The sequence below is a fragment of the Poromitra crassiceps genome (genome assembly GCF_964638095.1).
Source record: "Poromitra crassiceps genome assembly, chromosome: 8".
Lineage (NCBI taxonomy): Eukaryota > Metazoa > Chordata > Actinopteri > Beryciformes > Melamphaidae > Poromitra > Poromitra crassiceps.
The window spans coordinates 2,918,702-2,939,229 of record NC_139629.1 but is presented as its reverse complement, the minus strand read 5'-3'; the positions used below and the strand labels follow the sequence as shown (position 1 = coordinate 2,939,229).

Sequence of the window (20,528 nt, the reverse complement as noted above, 5' to 3'; positions counted from 1 at the left end):
CTGCAAACTCCCTGTGTGACAAGTATTTTGTTTGCTTTTTGATGGCAATTATCTCCGCCTACAGATAATGATGTTTATCTCTAGACAAATCTAAATCTGAAGTGCTTTGATGCACTGATTATCTGCACCATTAAAAACATAAGGAAGGTATAATAACATAGAGAAAGTCAATTAGTGTTGTGGGCTTAATGAGGTGCTATGGTATATCCTGAAACATTAACTAGGTCATGTGTTCTTATCTTCTAGTCAAGGGTAAGTTGCTCCCTCCCTCTCTGCACATCGGGGGGAAAATGTTATGTCTTTGAAAGATTGACTTTGAGACACTCATATAATCTCCGGGAACTCAAGTGGAACTGTTACAAAACACCACAGTAAAATCAACAGCAACTTAAAATAATCAAGTAGAACATGCAGGACACGCATGAGGCAGAATAGTTTTGTAGGTGGAGAGAAGAAGTCTTAATCTACTCTCATTCATTTACCTTTTTCATCATGAAACAACAACATTGAAAGCTCTCTCTATCCGCTCTCTCTATCTATCTCTAGCTCTCTCTATCAGCTCTCTCTCTCTCTCTCTATCTATCTCTAGCTCTCTCTATCAGCTCTCTCTCTCTCTATCTATCTCTAGCTCTCTCTATCAGCTCTCTCTCTCTCTCTCTCTCTATCTCTAGCTCTCTCTATCAGCTCTCTCTCTCTCTATCTATCTCTAGCTCTCTCTCTCTCTCTCTCTCTCTCTATCTCTAGCTCTCTCTATCAGCTCTCTCTCTCTCTATCTATCTCTAGCTCTCTCTATCAGCTCTCTCTCTCTCTCTCTCTCTCTCTCTATCTCTAGCTCTCTCTATCAGCTCTCTCTCTCTATCTATCTCTAGCTCTCTCTATCAGCTCGCTCTCTCTCTCTCTATCTATCTCTAGCTCTCTCTATCAGCTCTCTCTCTCTCTCTCTATCTATCTCTAGCTCTCTCTATCAGCTCTCTCTCTCTCTCTCTCTCTCTCTATCTCTAGCTCTCTCTATCCGCTCTCTCTATCTATCTCTAGCTCTCTCTATCAGCTCTCTCTCTCTCTCTCTCTCTCTCTATCTCTAGCTCTCTCTATCCGCTCTCTCTATCTATCTCTAGCTCTCTCTATCAGCTCTCTCTCTCTCTCTCTCTCTATCAGTGTTTTTTTGCACAGGCCACTGGCTCAGATAATTGTACAATAGAAAAGCTCGCCTAAAAATACAGCAATTACATAGTGAAGAGACACTGGATGATACAATGGGATTCAATGGTGCACTTTCACATTAGTCTGATTTATGATGGTCCGAGGTGCTTTAGTAATAACATGGCGCAGCTCGATGAACAGTATCAAGTAGAAATAAGGTCATATGTAACGTTTAAGCCCCGTGAGTCATTTTGTTTTGTTGCTAAACCTTTGGGGACGATGTGGCTCAGGAGGTAGAGCGGGGTCGTCCACTAATCTAACTGGACTAAGAAGGTTGGCGGTTCGATCCCGGCTCCTCCGGTCCGCATGTCAAAGTGTCTTTGGGCAAGATACTGAACCCCAAATTGCCCTCGATGGTGGTGCCAGCAGTAGCTTGCCGCCATCGGTGGGTGAATGGGTGAATGTAGGCATGCGTTGGAAAGCGATTTGAGTGGTCGGGTACGGTAGAGTAGAAAAGCGCTATATATAAATGCAGTCCATTTACCATTTAAACAGAATTACACATACACCTCTAATGTATGTTCAATGTTGGATGATTTGACTGTAGCCACTCATTTCAGTGAATACTCCTAATCCCCTAATACAGCGGTTCTCAACCTTTTTGAGCCGCGACCGACCCCCCCCAAAATTGTATGCTGGGGTTCGCGACCCCCCCTTCTGCCCCTGCCCAACCCAATCAAGCCACGGTGCCATGGTCTGCGCTCGAGATGACTTCCCATTGCGCATGCATTCACACACTGATTTCACTCACTGAAATCTTTTTTTATACAGTTTAGATATAATTTATAGCTTTATATAATATAATACATTCAATCTTTGGTATGGGAGATTTAATCATCATGGGAGAAAAAGAAAATCCTATTTTTTTTTACAATCATCCCGCGACCCCCCAAAATACTCTTGCGACCCCCCCCCCCCCCCAACCCCCGGGGTGAGAACCACTGCCCTAATACAGCTACATACACACATTTCTTTTGACAGAGCTGTTAACCAAGCTATCTGATCATGAAGCAGCATTGAAAGGTTAGTAGCTCCAGTGGAAAATGCTGCCAGGCCCTTCCTTCCTAGAGAGCAAATCTGATCCTGTGCCTGAGGCGACGCATGGCCATTTATTTACCCCCTATCACCACAGAGAGGCATGCCTTTCAGCGGGGAGGACCCACGCTAACGTAGCCTAACGCTAACGTAGCCCGTCTTATCTGGTCCATGCAGAGAGCAGGATTGGAACAAGCCATGGGCAACTGTAATGAGATACTAAAAACCTCTTGCCACAGTTTACCCATTAAAACAGAGACTATGAACTTCAAACAGTTTTATGGTCGAACCCCAGGCAGCCATCATGAATATTCATGAACCTGCCATTGCTATTCTTTATGGAGGTGATATTTCTGCCCCGTTTAATGTTTTTGGACAAACGATGAGGGTTACGCAATAGGCTGTGTGTTTTATGTGCAATGAAATGCCTTCATATAATGTGTGTGTGTGTGTGTGTGTGTGTGTGTGTGTGTGTGTGTGTGTGTGTGTGAGTGAGAGGGAAGGGGAGGGGAGGGGAGAGAGAGAGGGAGAGAGGAGGGGAGAGAAAGAGCTGGTGCTAGGCTGTGACCATTGGAGATTTGCTGTTTTCTTGCTTCACACCCTTGATATCAGAGGTCATTATCAGACCAAGCTCTTCCCAGATAAGCAGGCACTGGCAGCAGGTAATGAAGACTGTTTGCTCTCTGGAGAAGAACACCTATATCAATGTGTTGTGTGACACACTCTGCACCATCCGCTGCTAAATCACCGTGTTATAAGATGTGACAACAACTGCCGATGTGATCATTACAATGCTATTACAAGCATAGCCGCTGTGATATTGATAATAACGACCCTATCTACCTTCTGTCTGATGACATCAGATCCTTGGCGCTTGACTTCCACGGCGGCTTGTAGTCTTTCGTATTCAGCCGGTTTGTACGTTGAGCTGCCAAGACCGTCTTTCATCCGCACTGTCAGTTTTTCTGCATGGATGAAAGCAAATGATATGGTTGGATTAGGATAATTGAAATGGTTGAAAATCTCATCGCTTTTGATGTCTGGGGAAAAGATTTCATGCTGACTACAGCAAAAAAATTAAAAAATAATAAAAATAGAGACAGAGAAAACGCGCATGTTGAGCCCTAATGAATCATATGAGCCAGTGGTTCCCAACCTTTTTTGTCTCATGTACCCCTTGAGCTGTGTTGCCATCACTCATGCCTGTTGATGATGCTTCTAAATGTGTTCTATAACTTTTAGTGTCATATGCAGACGCACAAGTAAATCCATACAAAATATATTTGTCACTGAGCTGCAGGTGTGTGGGCGTGGCCTCCTTTTTCCTTTTGTAACCAGGCTCCCCTAAACCTGAATCTGGAGCGACAGCAACTGGACGTTTTTGAGCCATTTATCAGTCATGTAACAGTTGACACCTGTCGGGGGGAACTATTTGGGGCGTGCACGTACTATTTTAACAATGCTTACGAAATGACTTTTGAAATTACCCCCCCCCCCCCACCCCCTCCATCATTTTGGAAATAAATTGTAATCCCAAAGTACCCCCTGCAAACCTGCTCAAGCACCCCTAGGGGGACACGTACCCCTGGTTGGGAATCACTGGAAGCAATTGAGTGGGGACATTTCAGCGTGTGGGGGTTAGAGGAGAGGGGCAGAAGGCAAACTATGTCAAACAGTTTGTGCAGTAGTTCAGCTGTGACTCAGGGGGGCAGTTTGTGCAGTAGTTCAGCTGTGACTCAGGGGGGCAGGTGAATAAACACAAGCAATGCTGCCTCTGACAATAGCATCAAAGTCTCGACGGCACATTGAGAATTGGGCATCTCATAACAACATGGCCACTTCAGGTCAGATCTGGTCAAAAGAGCAATGGGCCAAAGGGTCGTCACAAGTCAGCAAACGTCTCCGCTCCAAATAACACCGACTTACCCACATCCTCTGCTCTGTAGTTTGTAATGAAGGCACGCAGATCCCTTCCACTCATCGCTGCAAACTCTGTATGGTACATACAACACAAGAAGATTGTATACGAAAAATACATAGGCTGTGCAAAGTTTGATCAAAAAATGTCCAACATTTCACCTGGCTTTACTGCGCTCATACAAAGGGTAGACTAGACTAGACTAGACTAGACTAGACTAGACTAGACTAGACCAAAGGACCCAAAAACAAACGATAATACCCATTACAGAAGGTCCCCAAAAACATTTCCTTGTCATGGTCTGCATGCCTTTGCATGGATACTGTCCACACTCTTACTATCTCTACAGGTTTGTGCTTGGGAACAGGCAGAGACAGCAGGTTTGTGCTTGGGAACAGTCAGAGACAGCAGGTTTGTGCTTGGGAACAGTCAGAGACAGCAGGTTTGTGCTTGGGAACAGTCAGAGACAGCAGGGTTGTGCTTGGGAACAGTCACAGACAGCAGGTTTGTGCTTGGGAACAGTCAGAGACAGCAGGTTTGTGCTTGGGAACAGTCAGAGTGCACCCAGTGTGATCAGATATGCTGGAACATCTCTGGGGTCCACCTTGTTTTGGCTGTGGAATGACATTGGTTCACTTTAAATGTATATAGTGAAATGATGAACACACCCTACCCCCCGAATTAATCCTTTACTGCATTATTTACCCATTCTTCTGCTCATTCTGTTTAAAATGCCACGGGATGCAAAAACTGTTTCCCCAGCTAACAACGGCCATTATAATGTACTTTAATGTCATAATCAATTTCATATGCTGGGTATAAAATATGGTGTTGTGGCCAGAGCCATAGGGAATTCAAATCAATTCTCTTCGGCTACATGATTGGTCTCTTTGGATACTCCAGCCACCATACCATAGCACATTAATTGTGCCTTTCTTGTGGCTCATGCTGTAGGTTTGGCAATTCTCAGCACACAAAGCCTGTGACAGTGAAGATGTGCTGGGTGTGAAATATGTGGGAATGGCTTCTTGACATTTCATCTATCAGTGAAATGAGAATTGACGCTGATGCTCGGGACTCATTGGAGATAATTGCTATTGCGCGCTCACGGCGCCAGCAGACATAAACGCTTTCTTTTGCATCACAGCACACAAGGTAATATTTTTTCGTATTAAAGGACCACTTGGTCGATTTTCAATCACCTTTGTAATCGTTTACAAGATCTGTAGTATTATGCAAATGAACCATGTTTAACTTCCCTCCATCTTCAAGATTCAAGATTCAGTTTAATAGCCACAGTAAGTAATAATCAGATTACAAAGAAGGGCAAGTATGCAGCATGGCGATCACATCAATTATAGTAGAAGATAAATCTATATAGAAAAACAGTCAAAACAATCACGAAAATCTAAAGTGCCGTCCTTTAAAGTGACATATGATGGGGGCCAGGAGGAGGGTACGATCAAGTCAGTGTGGGGGGGGGGGGGGGGGACCTCAGCCCGTTACCAAGCCGGCTGTGCTCAGGGGGCACCGGGAGGTGGGGGTGTTAAATTCCTTATTTGTGGGGGCTTTCAGGCCTCGTTGAAGAGGCGGATGGCAGTTGGGAAGAAACTGTCCTTGTCACAAGAGGTTCTGGTTCTGCCAGTCCTCAGTCTCCTGCCAAGGGGAAGTGCCTCAAAGAGTTTGTGGCCTGGGGGGGAGGGATCGGCCATGATTTTTCAAGACCGCTTCAACGTCCTGGCGTTGTACAGGTCCTGAAGGGATGGCAGGCTGCATCCGATCACCTTTACAGCACGTCAGATGATGTGCTGCAGTCTGGAGATGCATACCAGATGGTGATGGAGGAGGTGAGGATGGACTCAGCGGTGGTGGTGTGGAAGGGCACCATCGTTCGTTACTTTTGGCACTTTGAATTTCTTCAGCCGCGGCAGGAAATACATCCTCTGTTGTGCGTTCTTGGTGAGAGCTCTGGTGTTCAGCTCCCATTTCAGGTCGTGGCTGATGATGGACCCTAGGAAGCGGAAAGACTCCACCGTGTTGACTGGGGAGTCACCCAGGGTGATGCGGGAAGGTGGGGCTGTTGACTGGGGAGTCACGCAGGGTGATGCGGGAAGGTGGGGCTGCGTTCCTCCTGTAGTCCACAAGCATCTCCACTGTCTTTTGTGCATTGAGCTCCAGGATGTTGCTGGATCAAGTCCTCAGATGGGCGATCTCCTGCCTGTACGCAGACTCGTCTCCATCAGAGATTAGCCCTGAGGGTGGTGTCATCTGAGGATTTCAGGAGCTTGACGCACAGGTGACTGTAGGTGCAGCTGTTGGTGTACATGGAGAAGTATTTGGAGAGAGGACGCCGCCCTGTGTAGCTCTGGTCCTGATTGTCTGGGGAGTCAGTGACATGCTTCCCCGGCCTTATGTGCTGCTTCCTGGTAGTCAGGAAGTCTCTGGAGGACCATCTGCAGATGGAGTCAGGCACACCCAGCATGGGAGAGCTCCTCGTGCAGCAGGGCCGAGATCATCGTATCGAAGGCTGAGCTAAAGTCCACAAACAGGATCCTGGTGTAGGTTCTGCAGTGTCCAGGTGCACAAGAATGTAGTGGAGGAGGGCCATGTTTATTATAGCATCGTCAACAGACCTGTTGGCTCTGTAGGTGAACTGCAGGGGGTCCAGGAGAGGGTCCATGTTGGATTTTAGCTAGGAGAGAACAAGGCATTGGAAGGACTTCATGACCACAGAGGTCAAGGAGACGGGTCTGTAGTCTTTTAGTGCCACAGGCCTGGTCTTTTTCTGGAAGGAGATAATAGTTGAGGTCTTGAAGTAGGCTAGAATGTGGCATGTCTCCAGTGAGGTGTTGAAGATGTAGGTGAACAACAGCTGATCAGCACAGCTGATTTGTTAATTAAACATGGAAGGAATTTGTATTACGATATTATATTATATGTATTATGTATTATATATTGTAATCAAGTATTTCAATTATAATATGATGGTCTAATGTGAGTATGGTAAACAAAAGGTCAGTATAAGTTGTTTTTGCTGGTGCAATTACTCGGGAAGACCAATACATTTCTTTTTGTTTACGAGAAGAGTTGATACTGTTAATATTTGACTGACATGAATATTGAGTGAGCCTTGACTCACTTGTTTTTTGTTTTTGTTTGTTTTTGTTTGTTTTTATTTATTTTTGTTGTGTTGTTTTTACTCCAATGCTTTTGGATTTTTATGTTTGTATTTTACGTGTTTGGACCCCAGGAAGAGTAGTCTCACCTTTGGTGTAGACCAGTGATACTCAACTTGCGGCCGCGTGCGGCCCGCGATGGAATTGCAAAAAAAAAAAAAAAACAGTGCACCTGAACATACCCGCTCTGAATAAGTGTCTAAATGTTCATGTCATTCTGGCCAATACTCCACTTCTGTTATAGCATTTCAGTCTGGAATATGGAATATCTTTCAATAATTTATGATTTAGCTGCTAAATTGTCAAATACCGCCGTCTGCTTGCTACCCAGGCACTTATGTATGTACTTAACCTAACTAAATGAACCTAACTAACTATCCGGTGTGCACAACATTGTCAGACTAAACTCTGGCTGACACCCCAAAAACCTACAATCCGCTACAGAAAAATGTATATTGTTTGTTTATTGACTGGCCCCTGGCCTTCTATCATTTCACGAAAGTGGCCCCCGTGCAAAGCAAGTTGAGTATCCCTGGTGTAGTTTGGGGATCCACAATAAACAATTAAACAATTAAACAGTGCTTCCGGGCTGAGGGTGAGACAGAGTCATGTCTGGCTGGCTTTCATGAATGCTGCCTGTTTACATCTCTCTCCTGAATGCAGAGATGTCGGGGAGGGGGGGGGGGGGAGAGGAGGACTGGAGCTTTGTGTGTGTGTGTGTGTGTGTGTGTGTGTGTGGGGGGGGGGGGGGGTCTGAGGGGGGAAGGGGTGGTGGCTTGGCCTCCAGAAGATGGGGTCAGGGATGTGTTGTCTGTCAAAGCGGCAGTAGAACTCATTCAAGCGGCTGGCTACATGAGAGTCGTCAATGGAGTGTTTGGTTAGTGATACAAGCTGGTTGAAAATCGGCAGAGTGGCCCTTTAACACCCAAATGGCGAACCTACGGTTACTCGGTTAGGATCCAGAAGAACATAATAGCAGCCAAAGTCTAAAAGTATAATGTTAGCTGATTTTCATGGGATGATAATTCTCACTTGAGACCTTACTACTAGCCACGTAACACTACTAGCCACTGGTACTACTATAGCCCATCTTTTTTTCCCCTTGGGAACTTCAAGGCAGAGGTAGACAAGAAAGAGAATCAAGGAGGAGCCGTAGTTTTGTGGTCTAAAGTTAGGCCTACATTTGAAAAGTGTTACATAGCCTTAATATATCTACACATCATCAGTATCATGTTTGCTAGCGAGTAAAGTGAAAATGTAACCACTGTTTCCTACCTTGTGGTATCCCTCTCCCGTAATTGTATGGGTTGACAAAATTCGTAACCAAGGAAACTATCATCTCCCTCTACCATTGGTTCATTCAACAATGCGAGTCTCCCCGAAACGCCCCCTTCTCCCAGCTGGACCAATCGGGAGTGCGCACTGCTATCCCACAGTACCACTGACGTCATGCACGCTGCCTCGCACTGGAAGCAGGCAGGCAGGCAGGAGGAGCAGCGGGCGGAGGGTCGTCTTCTTCTCCCAGACTATGGAGGCGAGTTTCACTCTTCCACACGCATGGGACTAAACGACGGGACTTTAACCCATGAAGTTACATGTTCCGATGTGGATCCGAACCGCAGCCCAGCCAGCAGCACAATAACACTCCTCCCAAGGTACTGAACTGCTTTTTTTGCTCCTTCAACAACTGCAGAATAACTGGAAAAATACCGAAAGCATCTGTGCGCGAGACTCGGGTAACGTTACGTTAATATGGACTACTACTACTAATTGTGTTGCGAAAGTCTTGAATTCACTGTGAAAAGAAAGTGGGTTGTCTTTTTGTTTTGTAATGTATCTGCCTTTAGTAGAAGACAGCCTAGTTTAAGGTTACTACACACCGGGAGAGACTCTAAATACTACACTAATCTTTTTCTTATGACCGATTCATCGCCAACCACGCGCACACCTTTGAGAGCCCTTCGCGTGCCGTCTTCTTCAGTGTCGTGCTCGTGCTAGTCGGGGCGCTTAACGAAAACTTACCGGCGGGCTAGCCGACATTGTTTCTACGCACTGCTGCTGTAGTGCAGAGTCAGACTGTCCTGTAGCCAAGTGTAGTAGTAGGTTTGTTTCTTCGTGTCAGACAGGGAAGCGTACTTTTTCTTGCTATCTATCGCCTTTGAAAGCGCTATAAGTGGCGAAGGAAAAGCAGGCAGGTGAGCTTATAGAGTGTGGGAATCTTTGGAATGCGAGGTCGCGAGGGGCGGAGAGCCAGCCTCTGCTGCTCCCACAAGATAAGCTTTACCTTTATATTCTCACGTTCACTTGAGTGACACGTCCATGTTTTCACGTAATTCAATGGCATTTTGAAGTAGGGGCGTTTCTTGACGTGGGGCCTTTACAGCTGCTGTGCTGCTGTGCTGTGCAACAAGAACGACCCACCAATTCACACAAGAGAGATTAGTCAAAATCAAATGGCATGAACTGATTTATAACGTCATCATTGACGTCATCATTGCATTCTTAGCTGCAGTGTATTATTCTTTTAGTCTAGCTATAACATTCATTTCACCAATTTCAATTCACAAACTCGGGATGTAGTAGTAGGCAGGCATATGTTCATCATCGCCTTGTCCCACTTACGTTTGCCTATGTAGGTCTAATTTGAATTGCATAGTCTTCTACCTGTCACACAATACAACCCATAGCAGCCCTTTTAGAGTATCCATGCCATGTTTCTATTAACACATTTGTACCGCTTGTCTGTATGTTAGTGTCACTTTTTCATCCTGGGGCGGGCAACATAATTGCCAGGATAATGGGAAATCTAGCCCATGCTCCATGTCTCCCTGCTCCACTGCAGGTGTGGACAGGTTGTCTGCCTGCCTACCTCAGTGATGTGACTATGATGCAGGCTAATTTGATTTCAGCCAATCAGTAGTGAAGTGCACAATAACAAATGATGTCATGATGTGAACTCTGTCGCTCTCCCTCTCTCTCTCTCTTACACACACACACACACACACACACACACACACACACACACACACACACACACACACACACACACACACACACACATCTCTCTCCTCGTGATTCACATTACTACACAAGACACACACTCCCCCACACAGCTGACATGTATTGAAGGACTTCACTGTGCAGAGTTGAAATAACAGAGTACTGGACTGGTCTCAAGACCCGAAATGTCCCTCTGTTCGATTTCTGGGTAGATTTGACTCAAACTCAATTGTGTGTGTGCGCGCGTGCACGTGCGCAACAAGGAGAGAGGTTTTAGCAAATCAAGCATGATGCAGCCAGACAACCAATCGTCAGTTTCATCCGTCATGCTCCTTGTTGCTCTTCACGTTGGGTTGCGTTGATACTAAATGATGTTGAGTTGCTCTTGAACTCCTCTGTATTGCTCCTGTGGTTAATGCTATTAACTAGACGAAAGAACAAAGCATTGTTTGTGACTTTGCGCAAAGAGCAAACTTCTTGTGTTACAGTCAGCAGAGAACAACATGTGCATGCTTGGGAAAAGCCTCTTTGTATGTGTGGTGTGGGTGGGTGTGGGTGTGATTGCTGCTTGGCCCCGTGTTCATGGTGGATTTCAGTTAATGGGAACTGACAACAGTTGAATAGTTTAGCGCTTCTTGGAGCCCCGCCCCTCCTCCTTGCCATTTTTTCTCTCCTCCTAATTGTGTCTGGACGTCAAGCCTGCACCCTATGTTAACCTGTCAGTTAACCCTATGTTAACTTACAGGTCAGGTTTCCTTTTTTCCTCCAAAGACAGAGAGTCTGTCTAGTCAGTGTTTGCCTCAGAGCCTGTAAGGCGAGAAACAAGATGTCTATTTGTTGTGTGCGTATGTAGTAGAGTGCTCAGTCACATATCTGCCTCTTTGCTCATCCAGTCAAGAGAAGGTCAGCATCCCCCTTGTACACAATTCACTCAGTTCTTCACCATCAGTCAAGTGCTCCTCAATATGTAGAGCTTTAGCTTTACTGAGTGGCTGTAAGCCATTTGTGCTGCTTTATTTACTCCATCTCTTACCAAGCTAGTGTATCATCTTTGAAATGCCGTTTTTATTCATAACATGAAAGCAATCAACCAATAAACTGATAATAATCCATGTTTTGAATGCAGTTTGGTCATGTTTCCCAGACCAGACATAGTGTAGGGATGCTCTGATCACGTTGTCTTTTGTTCATTTTCTTGACATTTTTTGTGAGTAGTTTTTTTACTCTTCTTACGAAAACGTGAAGCCATACAGCATACAGTAAGTGCCCACTTTAGTGTTTAGCATTTATTCCGCTTGTATTCATTATGTGTGTGTGTGTGTGTGTGTGTGTGGGGTGGGGGGGTGGGGTTTGTAATTGTTTTTATATGTGTAAATAAACAACAACAACAACAACATGTTTTTTGCTACTGATTGCCGATCGCCATATGAGAAATATCTTCCCGATACATACTGATCTTTTTTCTCTCTGTCTCTTTTTTTATAGCAGCTGGTAGAGATGGGAAGTAACAAAGTACTGTAGAATTTTCAGGTATCTGTACTTTACTGAGAATTTATTTTTCTGACAGATTTTTAGTTTTATTCCCTACATTTGAACACAAATATCTGTACTTTCTACTCCTTAAATTTTCAAAACAGGCTAGTTTAGTTTTACTGCACTACACACAAAAGTGATCTAACATTTGTCTGTATTTTGTCTTACTTTCTCTAAGCTTTCACGTTACTACCGCTCCCTCTCTTCATGCAGGGTCTAGCTTGCTCGACCGCCTCTCTCCCTCTCTCCCCCCCCTCTCTTTAATGAGAGAGAAGGAGTATATTTGTCATTTTAAGGATTTTAATGAGATAATTGCACCTTTTTATGGAAAAACCATATTACACTAATTATTAATTAAAGTAGATTGGAGTTTGGAGTTGAAGTAGTAGTTTGAAGGGGATCTTTTAAGTTTAACCGTCTTCAAATTATATGAATATTACATGAGTTTTTAGTTAGCTTTCCACAGAAACAGCTGGTAGAAATACTTTTTACCTTTATAATTTTGAGTGAGTGAATACATTTCAGAGCATGTACTTTTTACATTTACTTGAGTAAATAAGTTGAATCAGTACGTCTACTTTTACCAGGGTATTTTTTTAAACAAGTACCGTAACTGTATTTCTACTTAAGTAAGGACTGTGTGTACTTTTCCCATCTCTGGCTATAGCAGTATTATACAGTTTCCATTTTACATCCATTTCATCCATCAAAGTCCTGGTTAAAACGTATCCACATTTTATTTTTTATTTTTTCCTACCTCAATATTTACATGATGATTGTAAACAAAACCATGTGCTTGCATTGGGCTTGTAGGTAGCAGACGCCTCCATGTTGCCAGATTGTTTCCATATAGACCTGCATTTGCTTGGGCCGGCGGTTGTGTGCGTTTTGACGTTTTTGTCTTTGGGCTGAAAACCATTGCTGTATCTGGCAACCCGACTTTCCAAAGATATTCAGTTTCTTGCGGTCTTGCGGTTAGTTCAGGGTTCAATGCAACTAGCGAACGTTTAACTTCCAGAACCGTTGTTTACATCGTTTTGTGTCGCACTCTGATGTTATTACCAGGATATAGGATGAGTAAAGACGAGCAAAACAAACTACATGTAGCAACTAGCAAGCTAACTGCATTGTAAAGTCACGTTAAGAGCTAACATTACTACTAGCCTCGGTGAAGCAGCATGGGTCTCTGAGACTCACCAAACTCACTCAGCCTAGTAAACATGTGAAGACATGACGAGCGGAGCTGCGGTCCTCCTGCTCGGCAGCAAGGATGGCTACAGTATTTGATCAGACGTTACAGAGGGCATGTGTTGTATCTCTCTCTCAAACACTTTGACCACAACTCCACCTAGAAATGGCTCATGTGTTTTGCGTCATCAATCGCTTTTGCAATCGGCGCAAATAAAGCAATATCGGAATTCTCCGATCTCATATTTTGGCTTAAAATCGTCCGATTCCGATCGCTGGCCGATCGATCGGTGCGTCCCTAACATAATGTGTCGACTGACTTGCAATCATGAAGTGACGACTAGTGACTGTCCAGATTGACATGACACAACATCAATCTTTGACAGTAGAACTTTGTGGGACTTTGGATCATCATGCAGGTTCCTCCAGACCTGAGAGGTCATTTGTTTCTCTGAGATGTTGTTTATTCTTGGATGGACTCTCAGACACCGTGATGTGGCCTCATTGCCGGATGATAATAATAGCTCATATAGGCATCGACCAGTGAGGAGCTTTTATTTACCCTTGAGCTTGAATATCCTTCTTTTTCCATCAAATTCCACCCAACATGGCTTCTTTCCATCCCACATGTGCTGCATGGTGTGGCCCAAACGAAGACAAATTCCTCGTATGTAACTTGCATACTGTGGCAGTAAAAGTGATTCTGATTCTGATTCTGATTCTGAAGAGAGTGGCTCTGCCTCTTGTGCATCATGGTGTGACCCAAAGAGAGTCGCTCTGCCTCTTGAGGACAAACCACAAGTAGTAGAGTTGGGAAATTCCGCTGTGAATCTGTAATATCTATCTTTATTAGGCTATATCACTTCAGGGACTTTTTTATGGGGTAAAAATATGAGCGGACCAAATGTAGATCAGAGTATTTATTGTGTCCATTCAGCAGGACGTCCAGCTAAACTGTTTATCATGTATAATGCATTCTGTCTGCTCAGTGTAAAGGCCAGTGACCTATTAGATGTAATATGCTTTCCTTTCCTATCGTATGAAAAATCTAATTAATTAAAGAGCCATTCGAGTGCATTCAGGCCTGCCTGCAGTGGCTTGTGTAGTCACGGCTTGCCATGTGCGGCTGGTGCTCACTGCTGATCTGACTGGATGTGCTGCTGCTGCAGATACATTCCTGAAAGAGCTCCAGATTTCATGCTTTGGTTGGGTCCTGGACGGCCGAAGATAATAAAGAACACAAAGCATGTCAGCGCTTTTACAGATTAAGTGCACAATAGATTTTTGTCCAGGAAACGAGGCCTCCATAGTCCTGACTTGCTGAGTCCGAAAGACGGCCCCTCCTCCTCGGTGTCTGGTTCGCGGGCAGCGCCGATGAATGGAAAGGGCTTTTCCACCGTCAACTGCGCCAGATGTGGCCTTACTATCGGAGTCTTCCTGATAGCTCATAACTCATGTAATATATCTATATAGGCCCAGGCTATCTGCCCGCAGGTTTACCTCAACAGCTCGCACAGTATCTTGTTGAATATTTCAAAGTCCTCGTTACCTTCTCACCCCCGCAGGCGAAAGCGCTCTAGTTACTGTCTGATGGTAAAAAAAGAGATGGGGCGGTGCAGGACAGGACTGTATCCCTGTGGACTGCATGACATCACAGATATACATCCTCCTGAATATACGGCTGTAGCCTCTACCGCTGACAGCATGACACGACCTGGAATGACACGCGTGATGAACCTACCGCTGACAGCATGACACGACCTGGAATGACACGCGTGATGAATAGATCATTGTTGAACCTGATGGCATGCTGCTGTTGTTGTAAATAACGCCCCACCACACTGACCCAGTATTGATGTGTGTACGTTTTCCCTGCATGTTTTTTGAAGGCCCTCGGCCTCAGTCCTCTTTATCCACACAAAAACCTGCCCTTCAGCGAGAGTACCTTGTGAGACATAGTATTGTGACATAAAATCACAAAGTCACGCTACGGTGTCTTGGTTTCGACTTGGTCAGGCTCAAATAGGCTTCTGGTGGGATCAGGTGTCGTCTCAAAGTGGTGCTCCGTGCTGGATTTAGTCAGAAGGTGAAGGCATCTTCCCTGTCGGGCTATATGCAGGCTGATGTCAGAGGGTTACACCTGTGTGTGATGCAGGCTGATGTCAGAGGGTTACACCTGTGTGTGATGCAGGCTGATGTCAGAGGGTTACACCTGTGTGTGATGCAGGCTGATGTCAGAGGGTTACACCTGTGTGTGATGCAGGCTGATGTCAGAGGGTTACACCTGTGTGTGATGCAGGCTGATGTCAGAGGGTTACACCTGTGTGTGATGCAGGCTGATGTCAGAGGGTTACACCTGTGTGTGATGCAGGCTGATGTCAGAGGGTTACACCTGTGTGTGATGCAGGCTGATGTCAGAGGGTTACACCTGTGTGTGATGCAGGCTGATGTCAGAGGGTTACACCTGTGTGTGATGCAGGCTGATGTCAGAGGGTTACACCTGTGTGTGATGCAGGCTGATGTCAGAGGGTTACACCTGTGTGTGATGCAGGCTGATGTCAGAGGGTTACACCTGTGTGTGATGCAGGCTGATGTCAGAGGGTTACACCTGTGTGTGATGCAGGCTGATGTCAGAGGGTTACACCTGTGTGTGATGCAGGCTGATGTCAGAGGGTTACACCTGTGTGTGATGCAGGCTGATGTCAGAGGGTTACACCTGTGTGTGATGCAGGCTGATGTCAGAGGGTTACACCTGTGTGTGATGCAGGCTGATGTCAGAGGGTTACACCTGTGTGCGCGCGCAGACTACAAGTGAAACCTGAGACGACCTGCTGACGCTCTCCGCCTCACCTGCCTCCATAAAAGTCTGCAGAGAGAGAGGAGTGGAAGCTCCACTTCTTAAATGTCAAGGCATTTAAAAACCCGGCAACCAAGTCAAATTAACTTTGAAAAGGGGGGTTGTAGACATTGAAAATGAACAAATACAGTTCAAGTACTTGACATTTGAAATGGCATTTTATACATCATAAGGTTTGCATTGCTTGTGGAGTTTAGAGGCAGATGTGAGAGCACGGTGATAGCCAAACTGCTATCTAACTTTCTCTGAAAGATACTGGGCTGAAGTAACTGTATATACATCAAAGCTAACAAACCTACAGCTTCAAGGCAGTGCTAGGCAGATTGACACATCTTAAATGAACCAGACAGTGCTCTTGAAGTTTCTTTCCCCTGTCTAGCACAAAGCTTAGTGGACCTAATCCAAAAGCCAGAGAATCCTCCCAGAATAACCAGCACTTTTCTGTCTCTGTGTGTGTGTGCAATGTCTGGGGAGTTAACATTTGGCAGCAGTGTGACTCAACTATGACTGCTACGCTAACAGCTATATAATATCAAGCCCATCCAAGCCGTTAAAGGGTTCATTTTCTCCCTCTGTTGCGGGAAAGAAGTGTATTCTTGCCAGCAGAAGTGCAGTCTCTCTTGCATGCACCACTGACCCTGAACAATGCCAGAACCCTCTCTCTCTATTTGGTTGGAGATTAATTCTCCAGGTGCTGCTCACACATCTTTGAAAAGTTCTGAAATAAACTGGCGCATTCCGAAAAATATGACTCATGCTTGATGTCTTCGAGGGAGCCGGCACATCTGTTTCACTTCTGCTCAAGTCAATACGGGGATAAGAAATCACACGTCATAGCTTCAAGCTTGGATACGAGATGAGAATTGTGGAAGCATCATGGATGTAACATAGCGCTGCTGCATACCTGTAGTCATACATGTCCTCCATGAATCATTACAGTACAACTGAAGGGGGAATGTATTTGACTAACCTGTGCGCGCTGTGATTTATTTTTTCAATTAACTCCCGTTTGATAGATGGTCCTATAGGCCGACCCTCCAACAACAACTGCACATTCTCCTCAGCTTGAGCCTGATGAAGAGCGTCGTGCTCGCCTCCACACGTCACTCTGACACTAGTTGGTGCAATAAATCCTTGAGACGGAGCCCTGCGGTGTGCGAGCAGTTTGATTCTTTCTGTATTATTCTTCCAGTTCAGTTTGGGCTTGGATGTGCGTGCTCGCTCTTTTCAAAATCAGAATCAGAATCACTTCTATTGCCACAGTATGCAAGTTACATACGAGGAATTTGTCTTAGTGTCTGTATGCAGCGTAGCGGTTACATCAATATACAGGGCTATATAATAATATAATTTCCACCCGCATTCAGTGACATTGGGTGTGCAGGAAATACTGACCTTTTTTGTGAGTCTGACCAAATCTCAGAAGAATTCCTCATTTCCTGTTGTACAAGATTTCTCTTAAATTATGCTAATCAATCAATAAGTTTGGGTCTCAAATACAATATATATATATGCAACCAAATCATTGTTTTTAAAAGGCCACTTCGGAGTTGGTTGGACGCTTTGACATTTTCTACAGGAGCTAATTTCCCTCTCTCTTCCTGCATCATGGCTCAGTGCATGCCGGTGCCCTGTTGGTCAAGGCACAGGAGCTCATAGGAAATATTTCAATTATTTTGCTGGTGCCTCACGCTCCATCTGAACGGCTGGAAGGCACTCTTGGGCGTCCCTTTCAGTTCTGCACTAGGCTGACAGCAGGCAGGAAAGGTAGGGAGAGAGAGAGAGAGAGAGAGAGAGAGAGAGAGGGGGTGACACGTGCAAAGGGCAACGGGTCGGATTCTAAACCCGGGGCCGGCCACGGGAAGGACTAGCCTTAGTGGTAGCTACGTGCTCTACCAGTCACCTTTTGGCCACAGTCACCTTTTTGATACCAAAATAGCACACTTTAAAGTCCCTGGAAACCAAAATCCACAAAAACCTTCTAACTATTAAATTTAGGGTCTTATGTGAGTAATTGTGTGCCTCAGAAAAGAGAGAGAATTACTTTCAACCCTAACCCCAAAAATCGACACTTTTCTACAAGGTCTGGATTTCCATTTCCTCATTGAAGAGAGCGGAGCGCGCGGTGCTAAAATGCATGATCTTATCACGTCATAAGATTTAGTCGAATCACACACACGCATGCACGCACGCACGCGCGCACACACACACTGACACACACACAGTAGCGCTGTGCACTCGCAGCGCAGCAGTGAGTGTGTTCGCCGAGCAACGCGCGAACACACACACACACACACACACACACACACACACACTCCATCTCTCTTTCCTTCTCTCTCTCTCCTCTCTCTCTCTCTCCCTCCTCTGAGCAGTCTCCTCCGAGAGAGAGAGAGAGAGAGAGAGAGAGGAAAAGACCTTCTGCAGACGGGACACGCCCACACAGTCCGCGGGAGAAAATACACTCTAAAATCTAATTGATTCTCATGAGTTTTGACATGACTGTCAAACCTAAATTTATATACTTTGCGACGTTCGTCATCGTTCAAATTTGGCTGGTGGCTTATTAACATAGGTTCCTGTGATGTGATGAACTCAAAATGCTAAATAATAAAAAAATATTTCTGGTTTCCAGGGACTTTAAAGGATGGCTTTACCAATAATCAACCCACTTTGTATCATTATAATCTCGGTTAATATAAGCACATGGGCAGTGTTTACCTTCTCTCTCTGTTTTCCTCATGGAGAATTCTCTACCTGCGGAAACTCCGCCCCCGCCAGCTGCAAGTCATTAACGCTTGTTAAGGCTCTCCATGCAGATGTGTGCATACTTAAAAAATTTAAATAAACAACAGCCGCCCTCGGAGCAGATTCCGCGTCTCGAGCAGAACTTCTGCAGTTCCGTTATGACGCGTTGTGATGTAAAACGTGTCACAACGGAGCATTTTGCCAGAGGATTAAATGGGAGCTCTCTGTGAGCAAAACAGAGAAGGAAGGTAAACACTGCCCATGTGCTTATATTACTGAGATTCTAATGATACAAAGTGGGTTGATTATCGGTGAAGCCATCCTTTAAGTGAAGGACTTTGAGTGCTTTTGTGCCTGCTGCCCTGCTATCATTCACCTTTTTCACACTGCATGAATTTGCATCTCTGTACTTTACTGGAGGACGGTGAGAGGGAGCAGGATAAAAGCTCATTGTAGTTCTTTGTAGCCAGCGGTTAGCGTCAGCAAGGGTTTTCTTTCTAACAACTCCTCTCTCTGCCTGACAGCTACTTCAAACATTCAGCCGGAGTCCACAGCAGCATGTTAGCTTTTGTTGGTGAGAAGGGAAAGTAGAGATAACGGCAATGAATGAGATCTGACAATAAAGTCATTCTGCTTTGGTGATTTCATACACAATAACCATGAAAGCTCACTTGTTTATTCTCAAATCTTTGAGCATCGCCTCCACAGCCGTGCTGTAGACGGTTTCAGTTTGACAGCATAGACATTCTAAATTGCCCCTAGCTAACTTCCTGTTGCAGTGTATACAGTCTAAGGATGTCACAATACTATCATTTCTACTTCGATACCGATACCCAGGAAAATATCGATACTCGATACCATTTTTGATACCACGGGAAGGGAGGATGATGACACATCAAGAGTTATACAAATAAAGTTAGACAGATGGACGGACAGACGCACACTTCTGCATAATCTAGGTCTGATAAAACTTTGAATTTAGACAGCAGATTAGCCCTGCTCCAGAGCCGTGTAGATAGAAGAGTCCCGACATCTCCATTCACTCCAATGGACCAGTTTTTTTACTCTCAAGAGTTCCAGGAAGTAAGGTCCTGGATTAAGCAGCACTGTCGAGTTGCAGCAAAATAGACAGTTTGTGTTGTTCTCTGAAAGGGGTTTCCCCCCCCAAATTGTACATTATCAGCTTTATTTTAGCATGCAAAAGTAGCGCGAGACCCATTCCTGGCTGTTCATTGGCTAATGACTCTCGCATTTTGGTCCTCCGCTGACGCCACTCTCTCGCTAGAGGACACTACCCTGCTCTAGCCATCAGCCTATCAGAACACGTTTAGCTTGTTGAAGCAACCGATACCCACCAATGATAGGGAGGGAAAAATCAGTGATTTTTCATTAAAAGAAAGCGCTGATGGTATCAAAACTGTTGCAAATGAGTATTGTAGCCATTTCACATTTTTAGTATTGATACTTTCGATACTACCGATACCTGTTACAAATGAGTGTTGTATTCGATTCAAATTTTCAGTATTGATACTTTTCGATACTATCGATACTTTTGACAACCCTAATACAGTCTATGATGCCAATACAATAGCTGATAGGAAATAAGCTAGGTGTCAAACTGTTTGTTCCCTAGAACACAATTCCATGAAAACCCTCTATACATTTTGGTTGCAAGAACATCTGTGTGAAGTAGATGATAAAGAGGAAAACAGAAAAGGCCAAAGACTATGCCACCTGCTGAAATGACCCCAGCAGTCAGACGAGAACAGAGATGTATGAGGTTGTCTCCCTGGACTTGAGTGTTCACCTTCCAAACTGCAGGCCAAAGGTATGGAGAAGTATGGAGAAGTGATACATGCAGTGGTGTGACTGGGAC

At 44.9% G+C, this 20,528-nt stretch overlaps 2 protein-coding genes across 4 annotated transcripts in view; one reads left to right on the top strand and one right to left on the bottom strand.

The window, feature by feature from the left end:
- LOC310781636 (coiled-coil domain-containing protein 148-like) overlaps window positions 1-4,216 on the bottom strand; it is a gene marked incomplete at both ends in the record, with an annotated part of 33,670 nt that extends 29,454 nt beyond the window's left edge. Inside the window, 2 exons of the mRNA XM_083642238.1 lie at window positions 3,079-3,200; window positions 4,162-4,216. Of these exons, the coding sequence (XP_083498364.1) occupies window positions 3,079-3,200; window positions 4,162-4,216 (177 nt within the window). The remainder of the gene's footprint in view (window positions 1-3,078; window positions 3,201-4,161) is intronic.
- Window positions 4,217-8,825: 4,609 nt separating this feature from the next.
- The window catches only part of LOC310781274 (plakophilin-4-like), a 170,354-nt gene continuing 158,651 nt past the window's right edge, over window positions 8,826-20,528 (top strand). For all 3 annotated transcript variants that reach the window (XM_083641863.1, XM_083641864.1, XM_083641862.1), the window contains exon 1: window positions 8,826-8,984. The gene's annotated coding sequence lies outside the window, so the exon portion shown is untranslated. The remainder of the gene's footprint in view (window positions 8,985-20,528) is intronic.